Consider the following 12,840-nt stretch of genomic DNA (forward strand, 5'->3'; position numbering starts at 1 on the left):
TGCGAGGACTTGGAGCGGGGGTCAAAAAGCTGGCACTCCTAAATCTTTCGTTGGCCGCCTTCTTTTTTTTTTTTGGGGGGCCTCCGTTGGCACTTGTTGCATTTCTTTGTGTGGGAAAAAGCCACCAGAACAGAGGGGCCGAACGATCCCGGGGAAGTATTTCAGCGAATCCCCGGGCGGCTACACGTCTCGGCGTCGACCGGCGTAATTCCACACCGACGGGTCGGCGTGAAACGTTCCCGCAACCCTCCGTTCGTCTCCGTATCTCGTAACCCTCCCTAAAATCTCTATTTCCTACCTTTTTTTCCAGACGGCGGTCACTGAAACTATTTGATACTCGCATCGACTTGGAGCCCAAACTTTAAATTAAAAAAAAAAAAAACGTAAAGAGAAAAGAGGAAACACTGGATTTTTTGGGGGGGTTTTTTTGCTGTAAACATTCCAGATCTCTACCGGACCGTACTCGCGCTTCACCAGGTCTACAGACTGTATATATAAAGTTTTACAGCGTCCAAACTGTGGTGGCGCTGCCCAGGGCGCAGAACAGACACTGCTGACGTGTTCATCCCTCCTATCTGGGGAGGGGTGAGAGCAACTGGGCTTTTGTCCCACCACATGTCTATTGTGGCTAAACCTTCCCCTTGGGGGCAATTAGGACCTTTTAGTTTGTTGTAAGAGGACCTAAGTACGAGTGGGCTGAGCCAGGAAAAACATTTTTTTTTTTTTTTTTTTTCGAGCTAAACCAAAAACAGAAGCGCATTGAGCTCCTCTGCACTCCTGAGCATCTCTCTATTAAGAAATGTGCAGGCCTACACTGAACAGACAGGAAGTGTGGCAGCTTTACAGGGGCAGGGAGGTGACAGGGGTGAGAGAGCAGGGGGGGGGGGGGGGGGGGTTCAACTCCACCCGAGGCCCACGCCAAGAGGCCAAACAACTCAGAACCAACAATGTTGGTGGCGAGGAACATGCTTCACAAGAAGTAAGAGTTGGGGGGAGATCGACGTTTCGCTTCGACTTCACACGGCTGGAAAACTGGGGTTGGGGGGGGAAGGGGGGGGGGGGGGGGGGGGGCGGCGAACGGTATGCGAGCGAGATCCGCTGTAGCGTGCAGAAAGCAAACACGCGCATGTTGTTTAACACAACAGAGACGCGGAGCCAATGAAAAGACTTGGCTGTAAAGGCAGCTCCACATGAGAGAGAGAGAGAGAGAGAGAGAGAGAGAGAGAGAGAGAGAGAGAGAGAGAGAGAGAGAGAGAGAGAGAGAGAGAGAGAGAGAGAGAGAGAGAGAGAGAGAGAGATAGGCAGACATGACGAGTCAACTTACACATTTCTTCTGGTTTTTTTGCTTTTGAGTCGAGATTACACGTTTCAAAATATTAAACAAATTGGGTTATTGAAGACAACCGGAGAGCGTACAAGATGTGGTCGTTTTTATATATATATTTTTTTTTTTTCTTATTAATTATTTTATGAATGGCCCAGTGAGAGAAAGCAATTGGCCCCAAGAGCAAAGAACTGAACTCAATGCAATAAAGCGTTTTGCCGTTGTTTATCTCTGGGAAACTCTTTCACAGATGCCATTCATTATTATTATCTTTTGTGTCTCATCTGTGCATGAATTTAGACATGATATGTTACTTTTTGAGTTGTTTTAGGCCCCGTTTATTATTATTATTATTCAACTTTTGGACAATGCTTTCCGAGGCGGAACTTTTTGAAAACTCTAAGTCGTAGTAAATAGTTCTTCTGCACTTGCATGAGTAAGATGGATATAAAAGAACGATGTTGTTGGATTTGTTTTGGATCTGTTGGGATTTGGTGGTTTAATAGTCAAAAGTCAACGTAAAAACAACACAACTCGGTCGCCTGTCCATCCCAATGTCCTTGTTCTCCCATTGTCATTGTTTACAACCGAAGTGTGACGAGCAAAACTGAACTAGCCTTCACAAAAATTGGTTAATGAATTGACTCGTCTTTAAAATAAAACTACATGGAGCATTCATGTAGACTTTTGGTCTGACGTTAAAATGAGTTTCAAAGCACAAGAGAAGCCAAAGTACTGGCGAGGGGCGAAGGTTTCCCATGGCAGGCCTGAGTGGATCCTCAGAGGAACGGCGGCAGAACCTGTGAGCTGCAAACCCATGAGTGATGAGGAGGGGTTAAGAGAACTGAACCCATTTAAGTCGCCCAAATAAGGGCTGTAGGAGCCCGTGATGGATCGTCGCGGGTTCCTGAGGGAAAGAGCTCTGTTGATGGGAAGGGTGACTGGTCGGGAGCGAGCGGGGGTCCAGCAATCCCCACTTAATAAAAACAAATTGGTTTGATAAACGACGCAGGCTTAATGTCAGAGAAGAAAAATGTCCAGCAAATCTGGACAGTAACATATGCCACTTTTAAAATTATGGACTCGGTTATGTGCTGGATTTATGGAACTGCACTTAGTCTAAAATATACCAGTGTCCATGAAACTCTCTTCATAGGGTTTTTTTGGGGGTTTTTTCCCCATCGACTTCAGATGAACAGTCACAAAAAAGATTGAAGCATCTGAAACGAGTGAGCAACAAAAATCAATCATTTCGACTCCTTGAACAACGTAAAGCAACGTTAGAGCGAAACGTGTAGAAGTACACAAGGCGACACTGTATTTAAACAGTTACGGTGATGTTTGGACACACCGGGCGCCTAGCGGTCCTCCATTCGCCCGTGTTGTCAGAACGTGTGTCGAACGTTACTTCACGGTGTCCGTCTGCGTAAGTAATTGTACGCACATATGTGTTCCCCTCAATAAAACATTTCACTGGTTTCCTCTCCAAATTGTTACAAGTGGTGCCATTATTTAACGCGAGGCTGCGGGCAGTGTGTGTGTGTGGGGGGGGGGTTTGAGAGGGGGGGGGGGGGGGGGGCACACTGGTGCTTAACAAGCACACTTAACCTGAGCCGGGCCAAAGAAAGGAGACGCTGTTGAGCCGGGCCAAAGAAAGGAGACGCTGTTTCCTGGCGGTGACGCGGCACAGGAGGCGCAGTCAGATCAGGGGAGGAGGTGGACCGCATCATTCGGGATAAATATATATATATATATATATATATATGTGTGTGTACAGTATAGTGCAGGGGTGCTCAATACGTCGATCGCGATCTACCAGTCGATCGCAAAGGTAGTAATAGTAGATCGCATGACATTAGAAAAAAAAAATAGACGCTGGTGTAATGAAACTAATTTACCATTCCGAATTACGAGTACAATCGAACGCAGCATGAGATGACGGCGGAATTTTTCTGACCTTTCGGTCACCGCACACGCGCAAACGACGACGCTAAGTGTGGCGAAGCTAGCAAGCTAGTCAAGCGAGTTGCCGCAAATTTGAAGCCCTCGCTTTTTTCTTTTAAACTAGAGGAAGCTTTGGTCGTCAAAAATGAGAGGGGGGGGGGGGGCTGGACCAAGTGAGAAAACGAAAACGTATCACTTTCATGACGAATGGGAGGTGGACTTTTTTTTCACGATGTCATTTTCGAAGTGCGTTTGTCTCGTCTGCCAGTCGACTGTCACAATACCAAAGAAGGGTCGTCGGAGTAAACTCAGGTAATTACAAAAAGTGCTCATAGTTAATTATGTCGTGTTGCACAATATTGGCTCGTACGGTTTTGCAAGGTACATCATTATACATTGTACATATAAAGAATCCTCAATATATTTGAAAATAAATGTATGTTTTGCATTTTTGTAGTGGGTAGGTCACTTTGACTTGGTCGTTTTAGAAGTAGCTCGCATGCTGAAAAAGTGTGGGCACCCCTGGTATAGTGAGGATTGAGACCTCATGGTAGAACGGAGACTCTCTGGTCAAAGTTACTGATGATCTTCTAATGGCCTCAGAGAAACGACTGTCAGATCTCAGTGTTGAATTTTGACACTGTTTGATCAGAACCTCCTACTACAGACACTGGATCCAGATTAAAGCTACGGCACTAAACTGGTTTCCACTTGGTTCATGTCAACGACGACTCTTCAGCTCCGACTCAAGTTAAACAAGGAGTCCCACAGGGTGCAGACACTGTGCCCCTTGCTTTTACTCCATCACAGCTCTTTTTGCTGTTTACTTCACGTCATCAATCATTCAATCCTCAATTTCTTTTGAGAACAGGTGTCATGCTGCCGTCTGCATGAGCGGTGAAAAGCGCTCCCCCTTCCTAGGAGTCGTTATCGACTTGAACGAAGACCGATGAACTCAAACAGACCAAAATGAAGGTTCTGCACCACCATTTGACCACCGACTAACGGGTGTAGCTTCAAATTGACTTAATGGGGGAATCAGTCACTGGACTTCCATTTGTCCATATTTTCTCACACGTGTCATTTTTGCATTGTAAAAAAAAAAACAACCCAAAAACGACAACAATGATGACTCGTTGTGCCGATATATAATTTCGGTGACGTGAATCTGAGGTGTGTTTGAAAACAAAATAAAAGAAACACGCCAAGGAAACCCCTTGATTATAGCCTCTACGTTGTGCTTAAAACAACCGACGTTACGAGACTCCCAACAGGTCATCCAGCGTATCGAAAGGGAAAAAAGAAACTTTCAGCTGCACACATATAATTCTTTCAGCTGTAACCACCGACTAAAGTAAGTACTGCACATGACATCTCCATCCAGCGTTCACCTTCGGTTTATCTAAGTGGAAACACTAAAAACGTCTGAGTGGTGAAACACCACAATCTCCCCGAAGGCGAAGCTCTCGCAGAGAAATAAATCCAAAGTGTTTTTATAAGCTCCTTGTTATGTCTGTACTTCTATTTCGGGTTGTCACAAACATGTTGCCTCACTCAGTTTGGCATCATGGGAACCATTTAAGAGAAATCTGAACTCCGCTCCCAAAAGAGAACGGGCCGTGCGTTCGTGTATTCAGATTACCGTTAACGCCGCGTAAAGAGACGGAGAAAACGCCACGATGCCTTAAAGAGATTTTTATGATCTTTGGCGGACAAACACTGGAGAGGAGAGGTGCGACTATTTCCAGGAAGGTTTCTTGAGCGACTCGCTACGAGCGGCTTGAAAACAAGAGTCCATGAGAGGGTTCAGGGATCCATAAAGCCCTGCGAGGTAATTGATTGCTCCTCCAGGGGCAATCTGTGTGGGATTCTGTTTTTCTTTTTTTCCAGAGCGGAGGAACAGAAAAAAAACACACATGGGCCGTTCTCAGCCACCATTAGACAGAGTGAGTGTGTCGAGTCGGGATGTGGGTGGGGGGGGGGGGGGTCGAAGGAGCCTGGACGGCGGGATGGACGCCGCTTAAACGCCGCCGTCGTCCACACGCCCGAACCCTAGCCTAAATACAGAGGCGCCCGCCGGTAAAGCCGGCGCATTAGAGGATGCAACGGACGCCAAGACAAAGGGAATCCGCTGGAGACGGGAGAATTAAAAGCGTGACCTATGGGGCGCCCCCACCCCTCCCCACCCCACCCCCCACCCCCCCACCCCCGACCCCCGACCGGGAACATTAGCGAGCGCTTCCTGTGAGCAGACGCCACTCTGATGGACGTCCATCATGGACGAGGAAGGTGGACAGTCACCATCACACACACACACGCACACACACACACACATAACACAACCCCGCTGCTCTAAGGAACGTTACAGGAAATCCTTCCTGCCCACGGCAATAAGACTTTTTAACTCTTCTACCTCCGTCAGAGCCTCAATCATCACCTGGAATAAATTACATTGATACTTATTTTACTGTGTCCGTACTATTTTATTATTTTTATGCCTCTGTGAAGCACCTTGTGATTTTATCTGTGAAAGGTGCTATATAAATAAAGTTTCTTCTTCTTCTTCTTCTTCTTCATCTTCTATATTATATCATATATTTCATATGGCATATTGCATGTACATATACATATATTTATACATGTGCAAGTACACTATTACCATTGGTATTATTTTTATTATAAGTATACTATTAATATTGGTATTATTATTATGATTATTATTATTATTATTATTATTATTATTATTATTACTGAGATATATATATATTGTTATTGTTATTGTTATTGTTATTTTATTGCTACCATTATTAGTAGTACTATACACGAGTATTATACACTATTACACATTGTTTATCTGTATTATTGTTATTATTATTATATAATGCCTACTTCTAATGGCTCTGCCACTGCACCTTACTATTTATTTATCTTGCTTTTATCTCCTGCTTATTTCTAAGTGCCCATGTTCCATTCTGTGTTTTACTTTATGTCTTATACCCAGATATTTTTATATATTTAAATTTTTTACTTTTATTTTGATTCTATTGTATTTTATAATATCCGTATGTACCAGATTGCTGCAACAAGACAATTTCCCTTCGGGGATGAATAAAGTAATTATCTGTCTATCTATCTATCTATCTATCTATCTATCTATCTATCTATCTATCTAACACGGCAGCAGCTACGACTCCACCGCCGTCTCTGGGATGTTTGGAAGGACTCGTCATTATTGGTCCTTAATGTTCGGGGGTGGGGGGGGGTGGGGGGTTCTGGCTGATAGGGGGAGAGCCGTCTGGTTTACGTCCAGTTTCCTCACCTTAACCGACAACTCCGGACAGGAGAGTGGGTTCAGACTGGAGGGAGGGAGGGAGGGAGGGGTGCATGGAGCAGAGGGGCACTGGCTGGGAGGTAGGACGGGGCAGATAAGCGGTAACCTGGATCCGTTGGCCCGGGGATATTAAATCACCGTCAGACACTCCCGAGAGTTCACAAACATCAGCATTCCCCATCGCTCTGGGAGAAAGCAAAAAAAAAAAAAAAAAAAAAAGCCCCTCGCGCCGTTATCGGCTCTCTTATCACACCAATCACTTATGTGCTGCTCTAACAAACACGTCTGCTACCATCAAACACACACTCCTCCACACACACACACACACACACACACATGCACCACGCCGTCTGGTAGTTTCATCGAAGGGGGAGGAGAAAAAAAAAAAAAACCCAAAAGGTCAATATATGAACCAATCGCCAATCAGAACCATGGCTCATTAAAAAAAAAAAAAAAAAAATAGAAATCCCTTGTGGCCGGTGCCGGTGACTCGTGTTCTACTCACTCTTGTTGCCGACCAGGAAGACGGCGGGCAGAATGTCCGACTCCTCGTTGGCCTTCTTGACCATGCTGAACCAGTCCTCCAGGTTCTCAAAGCTCTGGTGGTTGGTGATGTCGTACACGAGAAGAACCCCCTGCGGCGCAAAACAAGACGAAATCACCAATAGTTTTAACTATTTCTTTGACGGTGACCATGAAAAAAAGTTGCTGCTTGTGAAGAATTTCAGTATTCGTTGTAAATAATGACACTTCTGCTTTAAATCCCTCACATATCCACACCAACCCTGATGCGTTTTGCATTTTGGCCTCGCAAAAGCAACTCTTACTGGATAAATCTGATAACTTGAAAAGTTTATTTATTCACAACAGTGAGCGAAAAAAAGTGGAAAAAGTGACACGTCGCGGGCATGTTTCATGTTCCTGGTGGCAAAAAAAAAAAAAAAATGAAAAAGCACAGCAATATCAGACATTCGGACTGAATGACATTTTACAAGCTCTTACTGAAATCCAGCTGGAAAAATATACCATTAAGACACATTTTTAAGCTATGAATCATGAAATATGGCAGATTTTATTTTATTTTTTAAAATATCTTTCCCCATAGCTTTTATTATTATTAATAAATGAGTGAAAAGTTTGCCTTTTAATGGCTTTTAAAAGTCACTTCCAAGTCTTTGCGACTCACTCCGGAGACTCCGCCGGGCCTTTGATGCCGGACGTCTTGAGGCCGGCGGGGATTTGACCCCGGCTTTCCACACTCCAGATTTAAAGCGACGCGTTGGACCTGCAACGAAGTGCGCTGGGTGCAGTTGGGAGTGAAGTCTTAATGTCCCGAATTGTACTCCGACCTTAGAGACCAAGTAGCAGCTGTGTCTGTTCTGGGGTTTTTTTTTTTTACGGTTCTTATTATGACAGAGCGTTAGAGCCTCCAGTTCTGACCTCTCGGTCAAACGACTCTCTCTCACCGAAGCCTCGGGCCGTCACTGGACATGCAGTGAAACCTACAGTGGGCTGCAGTAGGTTTGATTGGAGGAAAAACTCTATGCACTTTTTGATATTATGCCACGAGCGCTTCGTTTACATGCTGAACCGATAAATAAACAAACATTTGAGGTAAATGATGGAAACAAAAAGATTGTTTCTACATGTTTCTAATTCAAATTTTTGGAGATTCACTCTGGAATCTGCTTGAAATTGATGATAATGTTCAGTTTCACCTGAGAAAGCTTGAATTTCAACTTTGAAGTGGCGGAATTATCATTCAGGTTGGAGTTTCCAGTGGCGCTGCGCCGGACTTTTGTCACGGCGAGAGGTGGTTTTAATGTTTTGGCCGGCCCGTTAATGTCACTTGCTGTTCGCTTGACATTCATTCATATCAATGAGCGGGGAAGGGAACAGTAGGTGGCACTGCTCCTCTGCTTTAGGCCCGGGACTCCAACGGCCTCAGGTACTTGTGAATTAAGTTGGATGGGTGATTTCTTCAAAACTAAAAAAAAAAAAAAAGCAGTGGTTTGCAGGCCCCAGATTCTCCACAGAATGGAGGTGAGGTCTATGAGCACGCGGGTCAGAAGCCGTTTACACCAACAAATCCATCAAAAACAAATAAACAGATACGAGAGTGGATGAGGGATGACCTAATAGCCGGACCGTCTGACTCTCACTGCTTTGTGTTTGTGGAAGAGCTGGAAGCGAACGTGAGCCAAAGCAAACGTCCCTCCTTTGGCTTGCGTGATGCAACACGACCGGAGGGGGTGGGGGGGGGTGGAGAGGGGGGGGGGTGTCTGGTGCTGTTTTTGCCCGACAGACACTGTCACAACACGCAGGCCGGCGACGACAGCTCCCGCCTCCCCGGCAGCCGTGATTGATTACAGGACGAGCAGCGCCGGACAAAAGGTGGGACGTTTCACACGGGGCTGGACGGGCAAAGTGCTGTAAGGCGGTGACGTCTCTTGTTTGTGGAGGAGGGGGTGTGTGTGTGTGTGGGGTGGGGGGGGGGGGGGGGGGGGCACGCTGGCAATGCTCACGTTAGAGGAGGCCACTTTCACTTTCATACCCCCAACCAGCATTTTGTTGAACGGCCTGTTTTAGAAGGTTTCACCACCGTATCTCATTGCAGGATTGACCCCAACCAAACGTGTGCGATTTAATAGGGAATATGAGAAAAATACATCTGAAACTGGCAATTCTGACCGGGAGGATGTGGAGGTGACATGATCGAGTTCCATAAAGCAAATAGAAGTTAATTACTCTTTCTCCTCACTATGGATATCATAGAAACTTGTGTTGTGGCCGTTACTGCTCATTCTAACTCAACAGAAGCTGCAATTATCTTATTCGGACACCGTTTGATACAAATTCTTACAATAAGTGTTTGATTTTGATTTTCAGGCCAAAAAAAAAAAAAGGAAAGAAAACTTCAAAAAAGATGTTTATATTGTTCGAAGAAATTTTTTTTTGCACCGTTAAGGGTTAGTGATTTATAAAAATAGTTATAATCAGATGTGTGAAAAGACGACGTAAGAGCGAGAAAGCAAGTGTGTATGAATTGGTTTTCGTAGGGAAGCAGCACCACTGCGGCTCTGAACTGGGAAATGGAAACTTCCCACCTGGTAATTATCCCAGCTCTTTCAACAAGACACTCTGGAGTCACAAACCACATTTACGTTACGACTGCACGTTCAAACCTGCAGGAACGACGGCGCGGTTTTACTCAGAATACTTTTAAAATTGTACCAGGCGTGAATAAAAAAGAATGAATGTAAATAGAAGAATAGAAGAAACTCGTTTGGCCGCCTGTCTTCAATATTTTGCTCCTTCGCTTGGGGAAAAAAAAAAACATTTTCACGTGACAGTTCTGGGTCATTTTGGGCTGTTTTTGTATTTAAAGTATGGCAACGGGAAAATGTGAGATATTAGAACGCACGGCTGCAGTTTTTTTCTCAAGTTTATGCGAGTGTGTGTGTGTGTGTGTGTGTGTGTCACCGAAATCTTCCCTCATCTGGATGTTCAGTGCAAAAACACCTCGAACTGCAGTCCCATTCACTTTGACACCAAACCCTTCCAGTCTTACTTTCACAGAGCGAACAGTAGAAACCGGAGGATTTCTGGAACTTCGCTGACCCGGACGCTCCACTGCGACTCTCAGCGACAGTTTATTATGATTGCGCTGCAGAGGGGAGGGAGTGGCCGCGGCCGAACCAAGCCGCCCGGGCTGGAATAACAAGCGACTCGCCGATAGAGGAGCGTTTGAGGAACACGAAACTAATTCTTCCTGTGCTTCTTGTGACCTCCTCGCCACCCGTGGCGTCGCGTTTCGATACTTGGCCTCCGCATTTACATATTTCCTTCGTTCTTCTGGAGGTCCGACTGGAGACGAAACGAGAGGAATCCTCTCAGCCTCTCCAACCCTCCCATCAGGTCGACCAGGGGTGTCCAACATGCGGCCCGGGGGCCAGAAGCGGCCCGCCAGAGGCTCTAATCCGGCCCGCCATGTGATTTTTTTGTCTTTTTTTTTTTTTTAACTATAAATATGAAAACTGACAGAGGCTGATCTAAAAACACTAGATTGGCAAAAATGACATTCAAAAACCGCCCTTGGTCAGAATTAATTAATGCAATCTGTGGAGGTCACATGACGCAACACCTTTCACAATAAAGGTGTCCAATTTATGTGAAGTGATACTTTAGACATGTAAACTCAAAAAAATGTCCAGATGATGACAAATTGTTTTAATCCTGAATAAAAGTACGATATCCAGATACAGGTGACTGAGGTTTAGTAATAATATCTGATTAATTTTAATATGTAAATTTCAGAATAGAATGGCAAATTCTTGCAGTTACAAAAGGATCAAAAGAAGGAAAGACTTTGACATTTGTCCATATCTGCAGTTTAAAATGTTACGTTTGACTTGTTGGGCCCTCCAGAGGTCAAATTAGGTTGATGTGGCCCCTCAACTGAAATGAGGTCGACGCTACAAAGTCCCACAAAGACAAAATCCTTCAATCCAATCCAGTGCACATAGTTTATTCTCTCTTTCTCTATTGTTCGGGGCCTTGTTAGAGAAAGACAAGACTTATCTTTGAAACTGAGCCGGGAAAACCCGTAAAATCAACATAGACACACAAATGATAGTTATATTTTTTGTAAAAATGAGTGAAAGTTGTGGTTTGCAGCGGGTGTTTTGTTTTTTTGAAGGGTTAAAGGAGTGAAGAGACGAAGCTGTGGGATGAAACGGAGGCGGGTGTCAATGTGTTCTCACATGAGCTCCATATACGTATTTATCCAGCATCTTCCCTCCTAACGTTTGGCCGCCGATGTCCCACACCTGCAGCGTCACGTTCAGATTGCCTGCAGAGGAGAAAGAGAGAGAAAAACGACATCCAATATTATAAAAAAAAAATGTTTTAAACGAAACGAAAAGAAAAAATATGGACGACGAGGCTGTATTTTCCTCCAACATGCATCAAAAGCTAAAAAGGGAGCGGTGCTGCTGTATGTGGGTGTTTTATTAAATGTTTTTTTTTTGTTTTGACAAAGTGAAGTGATTCCTTTAATAAAAGTCACCGTCGCTGATGTCCATAATGAAAACACTAAATCAGACATTTGACTGACTCGCCTGCACTTCGGATCCAAGAATATCCAGCCCCAGAGATTGAAAGAAAGGTACTGTGACCTTCTAACTTAAACATTATTAATAGAGCGGTAAGAACAAGGTGACTTGTTACTGGCCGGAGAAGAGCGGCTCGCATTGTGCCGTCGTCTCCTGCCAAGCGAGGGAAAGTGCAGAGAAACATGTGCTGTTAAGGAAAATAAGTCGTAATTGAACACAAAATGGGAGGAAATGAAGGCTGTTGTCGTAGCGCTTGTGGGAACAGAAGGAAGGACCGAATGAGAGAAAGAGAAAGAGAGAAAAAGAGAGAGAAAGACACAAAAACCAAATCCAAATAAATATTTTCCTCCTCTGGAAAATGAAAGAGGCGGTTGAAAGAGCGTAGGGGATCCTGTCGGGCGTGATGGACGGTCAGTGCGGTGCTGGGCCGCCCCGGCCCCCGTCGGGAGTCGCCACGGAAACGCCGAGGTTCACAGTCGCTACACCTAGACTATACAGTGTCGGGGGTGAAGCGGCGCTGCGGCTCGGCCATGAATAACGGCTCCTTGGTGTCGTAAAGAGCCGCCGCCGCCCATTTATTTGTGTTGCAGAGATTCACGCCGACTCCACGGGGCTGACGTTTCTCCCCTCGAAACATGAGCACCGAAAACAAGGGTTTAACAGAGAGTCTTTCTTTTTGTTGTTGTTGTTGTTGTTGTTGTTGTTGTTGTTGTTGGGTGCTCTGATGGTCTCGGTGTGAAGGTGACCAACAGCTTGTGAGACTTTATCGAGGGTTTTTCACCTCCAGTCAATCCCCCTCACCGCCTGTACCTCACGGGTTTGGCAGGGCCATCTGGAGGAGGTATTGTTATAACACACACACACACAAACACACACACACACACACACACACACGCGCACACACACACACACACACACAGAGGAGGCTGTTGTGTGCCAGCCGGCCTCGCCTCACCTCTCCCTGCGTTGGAAAATGTACATTAAGTTTGACAAGCTGGGCCTTCATGGTGAGAGGGGCCAGCGCCGGCTATAGGCTACTACCCCCCCCCCAACCCCACCCACCCCCGCTGCAAAAGACCCTTACAGCCCCACAGAGACCCCCTCCGAACCACACAACCCCTCCGATA

The 12,840-nt window shown here is 45.4% G+C and overlaps 1 protein-coding gene across 2 annotated transcripts in view; it reads right to left on the minus strand.

Moving 5' to 3' along the window:
* rab28 (RAB28, member RAS oncogene family) overlaps positions 1–12,840 on the minus strand; it is a gene marked incomplete at its 3' end in the record, with an annotated part of 35,463 nt that overhangs the window by 13,058 nt on the left and 9,565 nt on the right. For both annotated transcript variants that reach the window (XM_080502579.1, XM_080502578.1), the window contains exons 3-4: positions 11,363–11,451; positions 7,105–7,234 (exon numbers count right to left, since the gene is read on the minus strand). In XM_080502579.1, coding sequence (XP_080358705.1) covers positions 7,105–7,234; positions 11,363–11,451 — 219 coding nt within the window. The remainder of the gene's footprint in view (positions 1–7,104; positions 7,235–11,362; positions 11,452–12,840) is intronic.

This window comes from Blennius ocellaris (genome assembly GCF_963422515.1).
Source record: "Blennius ocellaris genome assembly, chromosome: 9".
Taxonomy (NCBI): domain Eukaryota; kingdom Metazoa; phylum Chordata; class Actinopteri; order Blenniiformes; family Blenniidae; genus Blennius; species Blennius ocellaris.